We start from the raw sequence: 17778 nt of genomic DNA, 5'->3' as shown, positions 1-17778 counted from the left end.
AGTATAAACCAAATTAGATCATTCAGATGAAAAAGGGAATAAGGGAAATGTTAGTTTTGCGTAGACTCACTGTGGCTGCCGCTGTATAGAAGTAATAAGTACATTAACTGAACAATCGCCAGCACCATAGTGATGTTTTTGATAACTATTCGTTTATAAACTCACGTGGTCCCGTACTGACACATCGGGGGATTAGCTCAAATGGTAGAGCGCTCGCTTAGCATGCGAGAGGTAGCGGGATCGATGCCCGCATCCTCCACATTTTTTTGTGAAATAAAAAATGCCCACCTTGTATTGATGTCGCATCTTAATAAGATAAATACCCTGGCCCGTGTACAGTTAATTTTTAAAATTGCTATTCCCCTCTGTAAGGAAGAGGTCGGGATTCGGGACATTTGGTACAGGTGTGGCTGTGTGCTCATTCTTTGCCTCCAGCGATGCTGCCTGGTTCAAGTTCTTTTCAAACCCTCATTGCCACATTGGTGACAGAAATCCCATCCCTGTACTCACAGCATATAGTGTTATTGCTCTCTAACCACAAAATCACCCTTTCCCTCTTTCAGCAGTTCCCCTTAGATTTGATAGGGCTAGTTTTTCACCCTGATCAGACAAAATCTAGTCATAGTCTGTCCGGATTAATAAAAAAAAAATCCAGGACAAGGGTTCATGCAAATGGCATTTTCCTAAATAACAGACAGTATTTGGAACATTTGTATATATAAAATAACCCACAAATAACAAAAACATTCAAGTGATAAAATAAACACTTTCTAAATTCGCATTCTTTAGTCATTTTAGTGGACCAATAGAACACTATTGTCTGTAGCCACGAACTTCGTATTGGTCAGCATCCGTATAACCTTTTTCCTGTGATTGGTTGTGCACATGAAGCGCGATGTTTGAATTGGTTGAATCAGTAGTCGCGTTGGGGGAAGTGGCTGTGCGCTAAGGCTAACAAGGGGACATTGCCAGGTGGACTTTTCATGGCTAGATCGAGTAAATTGTTTCGGTTTCAAAAGTTCGATTTTTTGGGGCAATTACTAGGATAACTCACAGACACCACTCAAACCGGTACACCCCCTTGACTGGCGAGGTAAATAATTCAGCTTTGACTTGATAAAGAAGCCTGAAGCGAAGGACCTTGGCTTTGCTAACTAACGTTAACAGTAACTGTCTACGGTAGCAACTACTAGGATAGCTTGGTTTTGCTAATCCGCCAGCTAGACAAATGAAGAATGAAAAAAAAGAAGCCTCAACACATAGCTAAGTAGTTTAATTATTATTAAGAAACGATGAACTACCTGACGGTAACTATTTAATGTTAGCTAGCTCAACAAACCAGCGCGTCTGCTTGCGTGTACCTGCCAATAACAGACAGCCAATGGATTGCTTTTATGTGTGTTCAAAAATCTTGGCTGCGTTTTCAGTGCTGCAGCAACAGTCCTGTAGCTACTTTTATGTCTAAAAGTAACAATGCCGTCATTCCATTTCGGATTGAGGCATAACAATAACGTTAACTGGCTCTACGCAACAGATGAGGTTGGACATTAAACCACTTTTGAGCTCGGAAAACAAACTGGGATAACATACCTCTAGAATAAACACAGGTCTTGTCTTTTGCAGACCTGCAAACTTTACTTTTGGCCCTCAATTTATGTAAGGTCCCTTTCTAACAGATTGCCTTGTGTGTGTATATATGAAAGTGGACCCTTTGCACCAACTAACTAAGTAAACCTGGTAAACCTGTTGATGTAGATTTCACTTACCCTTGACAGCTCTGTGATCCCAGAATCTTAATTCAGTCACCCAACAGGTTGTTATGGCATTATCTCTGGCATCTCCGTGTGGAGTCCTGTCTAACGAGGAAGATGGCATGGCTGTGTTTGAGTCCACGGCAGCTGACATCGGAGGCCGACTGAACGGGGTCACTCTGCCTGAGCTCTCCATCATCTCCCCGGGGCTAGAACATCGTCCATCCATCAGAGAGGTGGGAGGCCTTAACTGAAGTAATAACACTGTGCTCAAAAGATACCAAAGGTTCCTTTATTACAGGCCTTACCGGTACATCAGCGAAAGTAACACAGCATTGTGATGAGTGCCTGTTTTTGGTGAACGCTTTTGTCACTGACTCTTCTGCTACCGCTGTTTTATAAGTTGGAGACTCTTTGTGAGTGTTTGAGTTTTCCCAGACTGTGTCCCTTTTCTTTGCAAAAGGCTTTAGGGTAGATGCTGGACAGTTATTTATTGGGCGTGATGCCCTCCAACAACTTGTCACACAGCAACGAGAGAGGCCATCTTTTCACAATAAGAACTTTATAACACACAAACACTGTAATCCTTTATCCTCTGGTCAAAAGTTACGAACCATTTGCTTAGTGACCATTTTCTCAGAAATGCGCAGAGCCATTCTGACCGTCTGTCTGACCTATCAATCCTGTCTGTCTTTTTTTCTTTTTCTCCTTGACATTTATTAATTCACAAACATTTTGCACCTCAAACACCACTTTCTATTGATACTTTCTAAGTGTGTAGCTGATTTACACAAAAGGGGATCTGTGATAGGCCTATAGTATGAAAATGTTCAGCGATACATACGACTCCATTGCTCATCGCAGAAGTACAGTACTGTCGCACATATCTGTCCGATATTTAGAAAACGTTGGGGAAGCCTGGAGTGGCCAGACAAGGCAACGGTGACGAGGGGAGCACTGACAGAGTGAGGGTGTTTCTGCGTATCCGCCCTCTGACTGAGGGAGAGAAGGAAAGAGGAGAGGAACAGGTACGATCTGCACTTAATCATTGCGTCTCGCTCATTATGACATTCTCCACGTCAAGACGTGTCATTTTCCTTCCTCTCATTTCAGGGCTGTGTGTGTGTGCAAAACGAAGAGAGCCTGATGCTCAAAGCCCCCAAAGACTCCCAGAACATGAAGTGTGCAGAGAGGGGAGTCGCCCAGAGCGTGCACAAATTCAGCTTCTCGCGGGTAACCGATTCTTGTTCATATCCAACCTGAGAGATGAAAGACTTTACACATAATACTTCACTGGCATCTTTTCATATGTACCTCTGCAGATCTTTGGCCCGGAGACCACACAACAGGACTTCTATGAGAGCACAATGAAGGAGATGGTGAGAGACGTGCTTCGTGGCGAGAGCCGTCTCCTCTACACATACGGCGTCACCAACTCTGGCAAGACCTACACCGTTCAGGGTGAGATTGGATTGTTGATGTAACCACAGAGGCAAGCGTTTCTACTGCAGTGTGTTTATCTGTTTGGTAAGTAAATGACCATATTAACAGTGGAGATCTCACCGAGCGCTGACGTGACCTTTCCCCCTGTAGGAGTGGGTCGAGAGGCAGGCCTCCTTCCCAGAGCCCTGGTGTCTGTGTTCAGGAAGCTGCAGGGCCGCCTCTACGGGGCCATGGACCTCAAGCCTGCCCTCTACCAGGAGGTACGCCAGCTGGATGCCGGTGAGGTCCGGGCTGAGGAGATCCGCAGAGACTCTCTGCTCAAAGAGGTGAGGGGAGAACGGGTCAGGAAGTGAAGTGTGGGCGCATTAGATGAGTGGTTATTTTACAGCCAGGTTGCTGCAAGTCATGTTGTGACACGTGCATTTTCTATCACAGGAGGGTGGCATGACTTCTCGGATGCGTGACGGCACCAGTACCTGGGACAGCGGCATTGGTGGACTCTCCATAACCAGCCACATCGCCACCCAGCTAGAAGGTAATGTTCTGGATGTCACATTGCTCGGGTCTCTGACGCCCAGTGGGCCCTAAAGCAGAGTCTAGAGTTAAGCCTATGTACACAGCTTTACAAAGCTGCTTATTATTATTATTATTATTATTATTATTATTATTATATAGTCATTGGAAATATGTGTTTTCCTTTTTTGTATAATCCTGGTGGTTTCCTATCCACTGCTCAACATGCCCTTGTCTCTCGCTCCCGGCAGACTCAGACAGTGTGTTGCTGGAGCCCGACAGCCTGTCCCACAGTGGAGGGGAGGACCTGGAGGAGGGAGTGCAGTTCTCTGTGTGGGTAGCCTTCTACGAGATCTACAACGAATTCCTGTACGACCTGCTGGAAACTCCGCCCTCCCTGCAGCCCAAGAAGAGGGCCACTCTGCGGCTGAGTGACGACAAGCAAGGGAACCCTTACGTGAAAGGTAACACACACACACTTATATTCACAGAGAATGGTTTCTAATCGTGATTCATATTATGCAGATCATCCTGGAGACATTTTCGTTGTAGATTGCTCACATTACTGACCGTTTTGCTGCTGTTTGTTTTGCAGACCTCACCTGGGTGCAGGTCCGCAGTGCAGAGGAGGCTTGGAGAGTGCTCAGGGCTGGCCGGAGGAACCAGAGCTTTGCCAGCACTCACCTCAACCACAACTCCAGCCGCAGCCACAGCATCTTCTCCACCCGGATCCTGCACGTCCACCCAGAGGCTGACCGGGGCCAGGCCACACGCGTCAGCGAGTACGTCCCATCCAGGCTTCTCATTCTCCGACCCACTGTCTTATCCTGAGTGTCCATGGCCTGGCATTAGTAATAGTGATTCTGTCCCACTAGGCTGTCTGTCTGTGACCTGGCTGGCTCAGAGCGTTGTAAAGAGCAGCGCAACGGGGAGCGGATGAAGGAGGCCAACAACATCAACACCTCCCTCCACACCCTGGGTCGCTGTATCGCTGCTCTGAGGCACAACCAGAACAACAAGTAGGCTACACACACTCTATGCCAGAACAACAGGAATTCATCAAATGCATCAATCAAATGAAATTTAGAAAGCCCTTTTGACATCAGCAGATGTCACTAAGTGCTTGTACAGAAACCCAGCCTAAAACCCCAAACGGCAAGCAATGCCGATGTAGAAGCACAGTGGCTAGGAAAAACTCCCTAAAAAGGCAGGAACCTGGGAAGAAACCCAGAGAGGAACCAGGCTCTGAGGAGTGGCCAGTGCTCTTCTGGCCGGGTGGAGATTATAACAGTAAGGCCAGGTTGTTCTCCAAGATATTCAAACGTTCATAGATGAACAGCAGGGTTAAATAATAATCTTTTTTTTTGTGTTTTTTTTAACCTTTATTTAACTAGGCAAGTCAGTTAAGAACAAATTCTTATTTTCAATGACGGCCTAGGAACAGTGGGTTAACTGCCTGTTCAGGGGCAGAACGACAGATTTGTACCTTGTCAGCTCGGGGTTTGAACTTGCAACCTTCTAACCACTAGGCTACCCTGCCGCCCCAGGTTGCAACGGGTCAGTACATCAGGAGTAAATGTCACTTGGCTTTTCATAGCAAGGCATTCAGATGTTGAAACAACAGCAGGTGCGGTAGAGTTAGTTGAAAACAGCAGGTCTGGGACAAGGTAGCACGTCTGGTGAACAGGTCAGGATTCCATAGCCGCAGGCAGAACAGTTGAAACTGGAGCAGCAGCACAACCAAGTTCACTTGGGACAGCAAGGAGTCATCAGGCCAGGTCGTCCTGAGGCATGATCCTCGGGCCTGACAGCCCCCCTGGAGAGAATTAGATTAGAGGGAGTATACTTACATTCACACAGGACACTGGATAAGACAGGCTAATTACACCAGATATAAGACTGACCCTAGCCCCCGAAAGCTTTTGTTTAAGTTCCTTGCTCAGAACATGAGAACATATGAAAGCTGGTGGTTCCTTTTAACATGAGTCTTTAATATTCCCATGAAATAAGTTTTAGGTTGTAGTTATTATAGGACTATTTCTCTCTATACCATTTGTATTTCATTAACCTTTGACTGTTGGATGTTCTTTATAGGCACTTTAGTATTGCCAGTGTACCAGTATAGCTTCCGTCCCTCTCCTCGCCCCTACCTGTGCTCAAACCAGGAACACGTCGACAACGGCCACCCTCGAAGCAGCGTTACCCATGGAGTGGTTGTTCCTCTTGCTCTGCAAGTCTCAGAGCGAGTGATGTTTGAAACACTATTAGCGCGCTCCCCGCTAACTAGCTAGCCATTTCACATCGGTTACATCAGCCTAATCTCGGGAGTTGATAGGCTTGACGTCATAAACAGCTCAATGCTTGAAGCATTGCGAAGAGCTGCTGTCAAACGTACGAAAGTGGTTTGAATGAATGCTTACGAGCCTGCTGGTACCTACCATCGCTCAGTCAGACTGCTATATCAAATCATAGACTTAGTTATAACATAATAACACCCAGAAATACAGGCCGTACGTCATTAATATGGAATCCGGAAACTATCATGTCGAATACAAGAAGTTTATTCTTTCAGTGAAATACGGAACTGTTCTGTATTTTATCTAACGGGTGGTCTAAATATTCCTGTTACATTGCACAACCGTCAATGTTATGTCATAATTACTTAAAATTCTGCCAGAGGGGCAGGCGGCCCAAACTGTTGCATATACCCTGACTCTGCGTGCAATGAACGCAAGAGAAGTGACACAATTTCACCTGGTTAATATTGCCTGCTAACCTGGATTTCTTATAGCAAAATATGCAGGTTGATTTGAAGGCATTGGTGTTTATGGTTAGGTACACGTTGGAGCAAGACCTTTTTTGCGAATACGCACCACATCGATTATATTCAAAGCAGGACACGCTAGATAAACTAGTAATATCATCAACCATGTGTAGTTCACTAGTGATTATGATTGATTGATTGTTTTTTTTATAAGATAAGTTTAATGCTAGCTAGCAACTTACCTTGGCTTACTGCATTCGCGTAACAGGCAGTCTCCTCGTGGAGTGCAATGTAATCAGGTGGTTAGAGCGTTGTACTAGTTAACTGTAAGGTTGCAAGATTGAATCCCGAGCTGACAAGGTAAAAATCTGTCGTTCTGCCCCTGAACAAGGCAGTTAACCCACCGTTCCTAGGCCGTCATTGAAAATAAGAACGTGTTCTTAACTGAATTGCTGAGTTAAATAAAGCTGTAAAAAAAAACGGGCAAATCGGCATCCAAAAATACAGATTTCCAAATGTTATGAGAACTTGAAATCGTCCGACCTCTAGTATAAAATGTGCTGTCCAGGTGGTCTCCTGTTGAACCCATTCTCCTGTCCCTACAGGCCACGAGCCCCTCAGGTGGTACCGTTCAGAGACTGTAAACTGACCCGAGTGCTTCAGGGCTTCTTCTGCGGCCGCGGGCGGTCCAGTATGGTGGTCAACATCAACCCCTGTGCTTCGACCTACGACGAGACCCTCCAGGCCCTCAAGTTCTCTGCCATCGCCACACAGGTACAAACCCATCTCACCATGCCTTACTTTGCAGTTACACAGCCCTGGCATCAGAGAGCGCCGGTCAGTGGGTGTAGTTGTGACGTTTGCAGGGGTCGTTAATGCAGAATTTAGCATTTTTCACGCAGGAAAGGTAAAACGCAGAAAAAATATCTTGCTGCGTTTTGTAAACGCAGATCTACAATGCCTCTTAAACGCAGATCTACAATTCTGCTCGGCTTCAATCTGGTTGCTCCAAATCATGAATGGAAAAGGACTGATTTTTGTGCTTCAGTTGCATCTCTCCTCTTGGATAAAATATCTTTGTTCTTGTCATTGGATCACCAGACAGGGCTCAGACTGATGTGTAGGCTACATTTCTCCGGTACCTTCCTCCAGTGTAGTTTTTCTACAGTAGCAAGTTAAAATGCAAGATTAACTTCAATCAAAAATGTGGAAATTTAGCTGGCTACATTCTTACTGTGATAAGCATTAGAAATAATGGCCATGCATGTTGTTTTGCAAAAAAATACCTTGCATTTTCATTGTAATCTAATTTACTTGTGTGGCTGCTAGTCAAATAGCGTTGCACTTCTTTCAACTGATGAAAACGATTTTCTGCCGAATGTGTTGCACTAATATATTTTGTGTGAAGGGAAAACTATAGGTGCACGCACACCCCTCATCTCTCGAAGAAAAAATAAAAAAACACTTTCAATATAAAACGCGGATTGTTTTGATCTACGTCGGTGTGGTCTGTCTCCTCTATCAGCTGGTCCATGGGCCGTCCACTAAGACCCGGGTGGCCTACATCCTGTCCCTGCTGCGGGAGCCCCAGCCTCACTCCAATGACAGCACTCTGATGGAGGAAGACGAGGACAGTGATGGTGAAGAGGGGGACATCACCATGTTCGATTCAGATGTATGTCCTCTCTCCCCCCCCCCCCTTGTGAAGAAATGGTCAACTGGTAGGCATGTGAAGACCTGTGACTCGGTCATGCACACTGGTTGAGCTACGTCTGTGCTGTGTTCAGGCTCTGCTGCGGGCCATCGAGGTACTGAAGAGGGAGGTGCAGCGGCAGCGGGAGGAGAAGGAGGTGCTGGAGGCCACGATCAGGGAGCAGGTGTTCTCTGAGATGATGGAGGTGATCTGTGGTATGGAGAAGGACTTCAGCCAGACCCTGGAGACAGAGAGGGCTCTGTTGGAGGAGAGGTTTGAGGACAAGATCAACAACCTGCAGAAAAGCCTCCGGAGATACTACAACCAGGAAATCGAGGTGAGCGGGATAGGACAGTCTTTCGGTGATGCGTTATCAGCTATTTCAGTTGGTTTTAAAATGGTGGCATTCTCATGCTACGGAAGGTTGATTTTTTTTTTTTTTTCTCTCCACATTCCCACCCATCCCAGGAGCGTGATGAACAGATAGTGGCTCTGACTGCTGCCTTGGAGAAGGGAGGGGTAGCCCTAGCAGAGCCAGCCCCCCTTCCCCTATTCCCACCCATGGCCCTGGGAGGAGTCTCGGAGGGGCCCGCCCCCCGTCGCTCCCAGCGCCTGGCCTCCACAACCACAGGAGAGTTGAGCAGAGTGAGGGCTGAGCTGGACCAGTGTCGCGCCGAGCTGTTGGAGAAAAAACAAGGTTAGAAGAAAGGGACAGGATAAGGAGTGTGGGAACAAGAGGGAAGTCTAAACCGTTGACGTGTTGATTGGAGTTGGATCTTTCTAACTAGTAATCTCTTTTTGTCTCCCAGAGCTGAGGCTTATCCAGGGGCAGTGCACACCACCAGAGCCCTCAGACGCCCTGACCAACACTGCCAACCGCAAGCTGGTTGAGGGCCAAAAGGTCAGCACTCCAGCCCAGAGGCCTGGTCTTCTCACACGTTCCCCTCTGACATTCTGCACGAAACACTATAACCGGTTACTGGGGTTGGAACATGTTTGTGCTTCTCCTGCAGAACCTGCGTCGGTTGCGTCTGGACCTGCAGAAGCTGGGTTTGAACCTGCAGTCTGGAGAGAGGGCATGCTGCCGCAACACAGACGGGGAGAGGCTGCGCCATGCGCTCGCAGCTGCAGACGGCACACTGGCCAAACAGGTACACGTCAAAGCATGGAATTCTCCCTCGAACCAGGGTTGGACTTTGTTGCTCGGCATTGAGGTAGGGAACTAGGGTTGGGCGGGGCTGCTGCTAGTTTGTGTGTCTTTGCATCGGACGTTTCTGTTACTCTGAAAAATATATTGTTTATTAGTTTCCCCTACCAGTTCTATGATTTCCCAGTGTGAAGAGATGTTTCAATCTGTGGACACTTCCCTAGACCAATACCTTTTCATTGTTTCTCCCCTTCTTCTTTCCTCTTACTACCTGTTACTCAACCCACTGTCAGGTTTAACACTAAACTAAAGACTTAACAACTGCACCAGGTGGCGTTTCTCCTTCCACTCACCCGTCCCGCCATCCTCTCTAACCCTGTCCACTCCTGTCCGTCCCCTCCTGTCCCTCCCCTCAGGACCAGACCTTGGTGGAGCTGCAGAACGGCCTGCTGCTGGTCAAGGCTGACCTGAGGAGGAAGGCAGAGTGCCTGGCCCAGATGCAGATGCCCCCCTCTGCTACGCCCGGCTCATGTAAGAAGAGGGGCTGTGGGGCAGGGGCAGCAGCAGGCAACGCGGAGAACCAGCCCCCAGAGAAAAAACCCTTCTTCCTCTCCCTTTTCCCTCAACGCACCCCGTCACGAAACAAACAGGGACGCCGTGAGGATCAAACCACACGCTACTCACGGGTTCTGCGCTCCCACCTGACTCCTCCCTCTAGTCCCTGCCCCTCTGGCAGGTACAGGGTCACAAAGTGCTAACTTGAGAGCTGAAAATCAGGAGTCTGTATTTATATTCTTATACCATTATGCAAACCAAATTTTAAATGTGTACTGTTTTGTTTACTTGTAATGGCACGTTTCAAATATGTCACTTTATTCCAAATGTTACTGTATATACACACACAAAGGTGTCTTCCTATAGAATGTGTTTTTGTAGAGCTTCAACTCTCCTTGTGGACCCCTAGACAGTTCAATCCTGAACTAGCACACCTGCTTCAAGTGTCTCAATGATTAGTTGACAAGTGGAATCAGGTATAGATCATATACATGGAACAGCTGGGGCTCCCCGAAGAGAGGTTGTAGAGGACTTCAACTATCTTGTTTGAGTATTAAACACATTTACAGTCTGAATAAATGAGCAATGTTTGTCAAAATGCAGGATAACATTGGAGCTTCTAGTTGTATGACTGATTGCATACAACTGGTCTTTTTGCACATTAGTTCCTACTCAATTGCATGTTACACAATCAATTTTAAATCACATTCTCACATGTCTTGCGTCCTCATTTTGTCCATTTAAAAAAGTCTTAATACAGCTCGTCTTTGTTCCTCAGTCAACAAATGATTGTTGGGGATATAATCTAGTTACTACTGCACCAATCTTGGAAAGAAATGAATTTATTCTCCATGCTGTTTCCACTGACACTTCAGACCGTTAGTTCATTGCATTTTCATATTCAAAAGTGGCAACTCCTGCACTTCACTACGTAAACTTACACAGATAATATGTACATTTATTTTGAGAGATAAAAGGGGTAGTCATTTACAAACAATCTCTTCAATGACAATGCAGAGATGAGGTTGTCCCCATTGAGTCAAAGTGAAGCGGGGCTTTTTGCTAGCCAGTGGGATAGAGGAGGTGTCGTCTCAGGGGGTGAAGGAGGACAAGTCGAGGGGGGACACCCTCCTGATGGGAGTGTTGTTGGAGGAGAGCGGCCCAAACAGGTCTGTGGTTGAGGACTCCGTCTGGTCTCTGACCTGGGAGATCTGTCGGAGCAGAGCCTTGCCTTCCTCACGAGCCTGGTGGAAGAACGCACCGTACCTCAAAAGACTGACACTTTACCTATACAGGGCAAGCAGTATGCGTGTATCTAATTATATCAAAACTAAAATACGTTACAGGTAACGAACACTGCCGGTTCAATTTGAAGAGAGGTTGTAGAGGGAGCGCTTACGTCGTTGTAGTCACAGCAGCGTTGTGCACAGAGTGACGCCTCGTCATAGAGCTTGTTTTTGAAGTAGTACTGGCCCAGGTAACGCAGGGCCGTGCTCACCTCCGCATGCTCCAGCTGCTCCTGTTGGCACAAAACCTCTTTCACACCAACTCCAACTGTGCAAACACAGGGGGGGGGGGGGGGGGGGCCTTGCCATAGAGACTGACTTGATGGTCAAAACATATCTATATACAGTCAGGTCAATTATTGGCACCCTTGATAAAGATGAGCAAAACATGATTGATTTTATACTAATACAATTGCTCAGAGGAAGATTTTATTAAACAAGTAATCTCTAAAAAGGTGGCATTGTTAAGGTCAACATGAACTCTACCAAAGTATCAGGACATTTTAGACAAAAACGCAAGTGGATCTTCCAGCAAGACAACCCCAAGCACTATTCAAAAATCGACATTTTGCAATGGCCATCTCAGTCTCTGGCCTTGAAGCCCATTGAAAACCTGTGGTTTGAATCAAAGAGGGCAGTCTGTAAAACAGAAAGGATATCAAGGATCTGGAAAGATTCTGTACGGAGGAATGGTCTAAGATCCCTCCCAATGTGTTCTCCAATCTCATAAAACATTTTAGAAAAAGGAAATCCCAAAATATATTCCTTACCCAAGGACATTTAACCTTGGTGACCATCCGGGAGAACAAAGAAAATAAAAAAAAGGAAGCACCTACAGTACATACCCTCGCAGGGGACTGTCCCACTCATGTCAACACAGTCGCTAGTAGCAACTACACAGGTTATTCAAGCAAGAGTAATGACCATCATTCAAGATTCCTACACATCCATTCCACTTGAATAGCAAAAAAAAAAAAAAAAGAGAAATAAACAAAGTCATTACAAAAAAAAGATGAGAAAGAGAGCTGTTCATTCAGACAACTTTGGCTCGACCCAATCTAAGCAGTCGATCCAAAGTGCCTCTCTGAAACAACTTCCTCATTTCACCAGAATTTCAAAGTTGAGGCTGAGACGTGGTCCATATTTTGGTGCGGATAGAGGTTGTCTTCAGCTATTGCTCATTTGTGCGCGCGTTTCGGCTGACCAATGTAAACAAGCCCACATGGGCATTTGAGCATCTATTGTACTACAACAGCCCATCTTTTTGTTTAAGCTGGGCTGAAGCGCATTTGGGTATACCTTCTTTCCATTTTAGAAAAAGGCGCAGTGTTGTTATCTTCGCAAGGAGAGTGTGCTATAGCAGGGATGGTAAACTTGTGGCCTTAGAGCCCTCGAATCCCCCAAAAATTTATTATGGGGGGGGGGGGGTCTCAATTTACTGTTGTGAGTTGGCATAGTAGAATATACCTGCTTTAAAACTGCAACATATTCTCTACGACCATGGCAAAAATGTGTAGAGCTACACAAAATAAACTCCAAAACGTTACCCCATCTTTGAGATTTGTTTTATAATTCTCTTTCTCTGAGCATTTGTATTACTATAAAATTATATAATTTCAGGGAAAAAAAACATGCATAAAATTAGGCATTTATACAGTCTTTTTTTCCCTCACCTTTATCAAGGGTGTCAGCAATTATGGACCTGACTGTATATGCACACAGAGGACAGTTAGGTTGCTCACCCCACAGGAGAAGATGTCTTGGATGTATATGATATAACACTGGGCCGCATCGTCAGATTCGTTAAGCTGCTCGTGAAGTCTGTCAAAAAAATAAATAAACGAGCACAACTGGATTGAATCCCGGCACCAAGTCTCAAAAACACATCATTAAGCGGGTACACACAAGTACACGCCAAAATCTCCTTACTTTGCCAGCTTCAGTAGGGCCATCCTCTCCACGTCCCCCACAGAGTACGCCCTCCAGTAACACTGGCCAAAAAGGAAGATTAGAACTTAAATGACAACGTACAGGAATGACAAAAAGAGAACATTGAAATATACAGGAAAAGGAAAACTAGTGACGGAGATGGTGCTGTTGCTAACCTTCTTGGCCTCGACGTGCTGTGAGAGTTTCTCGTAGCTCTCTCCCAGAGCAACCAGCATACGAGAGTCATTGGGCCTGAGGACCACGGTGACAAGTCATTCACACTACAGTATGTGACCATTTGGCAATACACTTAACTACATGATAAAAAGCACCAACAAGAAAAACCCTCTCCCTTGTTTTTTTTTTTTTTTACACAAATGCACACCTGAGCTGGTGGGCCTTTCGATAGTAGTACAGGCAGTAGAAGGGCATCTTGAGGATCTCATAAGTCTGTCCCAGGCCATACCAGGCACGGTAGTCTCGCTTGTTCACTTCTATAGCGTGCCTGAACAAAGAAAAACATACACAGAACTATTAAAAACCCCATGGGGATCAACTCCCCCGGTACCCATAGGATGAGCCATGCCATAGTGGACTGTCAGTCTGACCTGTAGGCCTGGGTGGCAGCGGGCCATAGTGGAGTGTCAGTCTGACCTGTAGGCCTGGGTGGCAGTGGGCCATAGTGGAGTGTCAGTCTGACCTGTAGGCCTGGGTGGCAGTGGGCCATAATGGACTGTCAGTCTGACCTGTAGGCCTGGGTGGCAGTGGGCCATAGTGGAGTGTCAGTCTGACCTGTAGGCCTGGATGGCAGCGGAGGTGTTCTTCATCTCCATGTACTCGTGGCCCATCAGAGTCCAGGCCCCCAGGCAGCGAGGGTTCAGCTTCAGAGCCCTCTGGAAGTACAGGGCTGCCTTTTCGTGCTGCGAACGCAGGCTGTAGTAGTTCCCTACACACAGGACAGACAACACTTGAGCGCCCTTTAGAGACAACACTTGCACTCTTAAGACTGTTGGAAGGTCTCGTTTCAGTCTCATTGTTTGGTCTGGGTCTTGCACTGAACGTAGTAAGAGTTTTGATATGGGTTCATGTCTGGAGTTGAGGTGTGGCTTTCGGTCCGCTGTGTGGTGACGGGACCCTTACCGATGACACAGCAGGTCTCTACCCTGTACTTGTCTATCTCCACCAGGTTGTGGGCCAGGTAGCTGAGCTCTGGCTTCATGCTCTGTGGAAACAACAGACACAGGTTAATAAAAAGACAGAGAGACTTCCAGATGGAGACAGGCATTACTGTGGTGCAGCAGTGGGGTCTCACCCTGACATAGAGCAGGTTGGAGAATGTGTCCATGTTCTCAACGCGAAAGGGATCCTGCTCCCGCAACTCATTGAACAGAGCCAGAGCCTGGTCAATATCTAAATGACAAAAGAAAAGCACAGACTTGAAGATGGATCAAATGCGTCGGGAACTGCTTGAGAAGGTTAATAATAAGTTTGTTCATAGTGCTCATTTAAATTGATAAAGCAAAGCGTGAAATAAACCCACCGCGGATGTTGTGGTAGGCCACAGCGATCTGTGACATGATATACGTGCTCTTGGAGAAACCTGCCTCTATCAGGCTCTGGTATTTCTGCAGCGCCTCTTTGATCATCTGCAGCTCTGTGTACATGTGGGCCACGAAGAAGTCTCTGATCCAACAGTCTGGCAGAGACAGGGACTTCAGCTGACGAAATGGAGAGGAGGCACAAGTATATCAGTGGAATATTCCATAGAAGCCCATGGACATGTTTTGTAGTCTAGTAGATCTGGGAACTACTGTAGTTGGGTACAAAAGAGAATCTGTTCAAGTTGTGAGTACGTGTGCGCTACCATTTCAATGTTGGTGACGAGGTTACAGAGCTCCAGCCACGCTCCCCAGTGTAGAGGTAAGGCATGGGTCGCCTCCACAAACACATCCACCGCCTCCTTCAGCAGATCCAGCTTCCGCAGCACCACCCCATACCTGTAAACACACACGCGCGCAAAGACATTACAGTTTTAAGAGGTTAAAGCGTCACTAGGCATGTCCAAGTCCACTGAGTGGGCGCGTGTGATATTGTGGGAGGGGCTTACAGGTACAGAGCGAATCCGTCCAGCTCTCCAGCACTGTGTTTCTTACTCAGCTCCACCCTCAGCTCCCGCAGAGCCTCGTTCCGCACCTGACCTTTTTCCAGAGGCCCTGCAAGGCAATCACAGACCAAAACAAATAGAACCAATCAAGACATTGAACTCTGTCTAGAGACAAAGCTTTGATTGAGGCGGCAGAGAAAGCTTAGCTCCTCACCCAGGCTGTCCACTGTCTCATCGTCTTTTTTCTTTTCCCCAGACTGGAAAACAAAGGAAAAATAAGAGCCTGTCAGAATTGACAGGCTACACACAGGATGGCCATCATGGAGGAGTTGCAAGGATTCAGGCAAAAATCTCTATTCTCATTTTTTTTAAGTAGATGTCTAGAGACGATGTTACTGTGAATGCTGAAACCTCATCTCACCAGATAGCGGGAGTACATGTACAGGAAGTATGCTTTCTGACTGCAGCAGCCCCGAAGGAAGTAGGCAGCTCGGTCATACTCTTTCAGGTCAAAGTAGGACTTGGCCAGGCCGAGAGCATCCAGGTCCTGAGCATCCTCCTACAACCAGGAGGTCAGACAGAGTAAAGAGAGACAGTAACAAACATTCAAATGACCTTCAATTCAAAGGCTATCAATTCAAAAAGATCAGCAGCTTGTTCATGCATTTTTGAGGACAATATTATCGTGAACTAGCCATTACTGGGCACAAACCTCAGTAAAAAATGTGGGTGGGGGTAGTTCATTCTTGGGCAGGGGGTCCAGGGAAAATGCCAACTCTGATGCCCTGAAATAGTCACACAAACATCGGTGGTATCACTGACGTGGTTCATTCTATGTGTTACCTACTGTATTCAGAAAACATAAAGGCTTCGTTTGACTCTGAAAAAAAAACAGATTTGACTAAACTTGCAAGCTATCATGAAAAAAGGATCAGACTATTTCCCCTTCTCTTTTTTTTAGTCGGAATGGTGCTATACCGGAATGTGGACAGTCAGAGCCCGGAGTGGTATATGGCTGGGGAAAAAAACGCAACTCAATCCAGGGATGGAATGTCGTTATACTCATCATAATCATCCCTAAATGATTAAAAGTTCATTGAGAAGACTAAAATACGGTTAGTTTTGAATTAAACTGCCGTTTTCACCAGCATGCTAGGGTAGCTAATGCTAGAACAGCCCATTGGATTCAATGAGAATGTGACGCGTAGTGTCGGAGTGAGTAGGTTCCAGAAGTGTTGTTAAATCCGCTGGGTTGCTTAGCATTAACTAGCCTAGTATGCTTACGAAAACGGCAGTTTAATTAAAAACTGGCAGTACTTCAATATTCTCGATTCACCTTTCATAATTTCAAGATGATTTGGAGTAGAAAAACATATTCCTTCCCTGGATTGAGGTACGTTTTCACAGCCATATAATTTACAGCTCTGGCTGTCCACATTCAGACAGCACCGTTCCGATGAATTAAGACGAGACAAGCGATAACATTAACGAGAATGTTGAATAATTTTGGCTAGCTGGCTAACAACTGTGAGATCACCAAATCTAGCTATTGTATACTGAAAGGAACAGTGATCATAATAACGTAACGAAGAGCGCTTACTTACCATTTCACGCTATGTACAAGTCCTCTTTCTTTACAAAGCGATATTACAGATATCAGTTGTTTTTTTATTTGAACTAAATCACCAAACTCACTACACAAGGCCGCCATTTTTCATACCATGATTGGTACGTCATGAAAACACAAGTTGTGATTGGACAGCGTTTTGACCAATCACATTTTAGCTCTAGCTTTTCTGCATTTTATCTGAAGGGATTCTTTACATCGTTTTTATTTTTAACAATGTAAAACAGTTTTAGACATTTGCTGGAAGTATTTTAAGAGTAGGCTACCTAAATAATAAGATGGAAATCAACTACAATGCAGTTCAGAATTTATTCAGGGGGTGGCAGCATATACCACAGAACACATTTAACGTTTACAGAATGCTGCTTTGAAAGACAGCTAGACTGTGTACCCTTGTGATAAAATGAGAGAAAGCAAGCAATCACATTCCCCCTCTAAATACTTACTGTCCTCAATTCAAGGTACAATCAATGTGCCCGTACCTGTGCCAGAACCTGGCACATTGATTGGCTCTTGCATTGAGGACAGTGAGTTTAAAATCCAATCAAGGTAAATTTTTGGTGCGTTCAATTTGCTACGTTGCGTGACGATTTAAACGACACGTTTCCCCTAAACGGTGCACACAGTTCTTCCACAACCTTTGAGGTCCGTTTACTCCCATTTGATGTGTTGGTAAGATGTGGCCTGATCAATATGGGTGTGACCATTTGAAATTGCAAAACTCGTGCAGCACACGAGTCCCTCTGGGCCACCATAATCACAACATTCATCAACTGGTCGTTCAGTACAGTACCGTTTCCGTTTAATTAAATGTTGAACACACAGTTTTGTCTTACTGAATGCACCCCTGTTGTGTCTGCTCATGCTGTGCCCTCTGAACTTCACATATGAATTGGCCCTTCACAAACATGGCTGACAGGTTGAAAGCAAGATCCTAATGCATTTCATGTTTAAACACGACGCAAA

General features: G+C 45.8%; 2 protein-coding genes and 1 non-coding gene across 6 annotated transcripts; 2 read left to right on the top strand and 1 right to left on the bottom strand.

Moving 5' to 3' along the window:
* The first annotated feature begins 186 nt into the window (after positions 1-186).
* On the top strand, positions 187-259 carry trnaa-agc. The gene has a single exon. It is a non-coding gene; the product is annotated as a tRNA-Ala (tRNA).
* Positions 260-871: 612 nt separating this feature from the next.
* LOC110534112 (kinesin-like protein KIF20A) lies at positions 872-10581 on the top strand. Of its 4 annotated transcripts, none has more exons than XM_036990513.1 (17): positions 872-972; positions 1803-1987; positions 2654-2779; positions 2865-2984; positions 3074-3212; positions 3345-3520; positions 3630-3729; positions 3959-4171; positions 4303-4489; positions 4583-4726; positions 7077-7245; positions 7997-8146; positions 8259-8501; positions 8633-8861; positions 8974-9065; positions 9178-9315; positions 9728-10581. In XM_036990513.1, the coding sequence occupies exons 2-17, from the start codon at positions 1820-1822 to the stop codon at positions 10067-10069; spliced, it is 2736 nt and encodes a 911-aa protein (XP_036846408.1). In that variant the 5' UTR covers positions 872-972; positions 1803-1819; the 3' UTR covers positions 10070-10581. The 4 variants fall into 4 exon arrangements, with proteins under 4 accessions (XP_036846408.1, XP_021474461.2, XP_021474460.2 ...); XM_021618786.2 differs by having other exon boundaries at positions 912-1093; positions 1814-1987; XM_021618785.2 differs by having other exon boundaries at positions 912-1093.
* On the bottom strand, positions 10163-17026 carry LOC110534113 (cell division cycle protein 23 homolog). Its single transcript, XM_021618788.2, has 16 exons — positions 16790-17026; positions 15898-15970; positions 15607-15744; positions 15400-15442; positions 15189-15294; positions 14946-15078; positions 14622-14799; positions 14394-14491; positions 14222-14303; positions 13874-14027; positions 13467-13586; positions 13258-13333; positions 13082-13143; positions 12895-12973; positions 11266-11385; positions 10163-11110 (listed from the first exon to the last, which is right to left on the bottom strand). Exons 1-16 carry the CDS (start codon positions 16894-16896, stop codon positions 10958-10960), a joined length of 1722 nt encoding a protein of 573 aa, XP_021474463.1. The 5' UTR covers positions 16897-17026; the 3' UTR covers positions 10163-10957.
* Positions 17027-17778: the final 752 nt, after the last annotated feature.

The sequence above is a fragment of the Oncorhynchus mykiss genome, chromosome 10 (assembly GCF_013265735.2).
Source record: "Oncorhynchus mykiss isolate Arlee chromosome 10, USDA_OmykA_1.1, whole genome shotgun sequence".
Classification (NCBI taxonomy): domain Eukaryota; kingdom Metazoa; phylum Chordata; class Actinopteri; order Salmoniformes; family Salmonidae; genus Oncorhynchus; species Oncorhynchus mykiss.
Note: the sequence above shows the minus strand (reverse complement) of the source record. Positions and strands in the feature narration are given on the sequence as shown.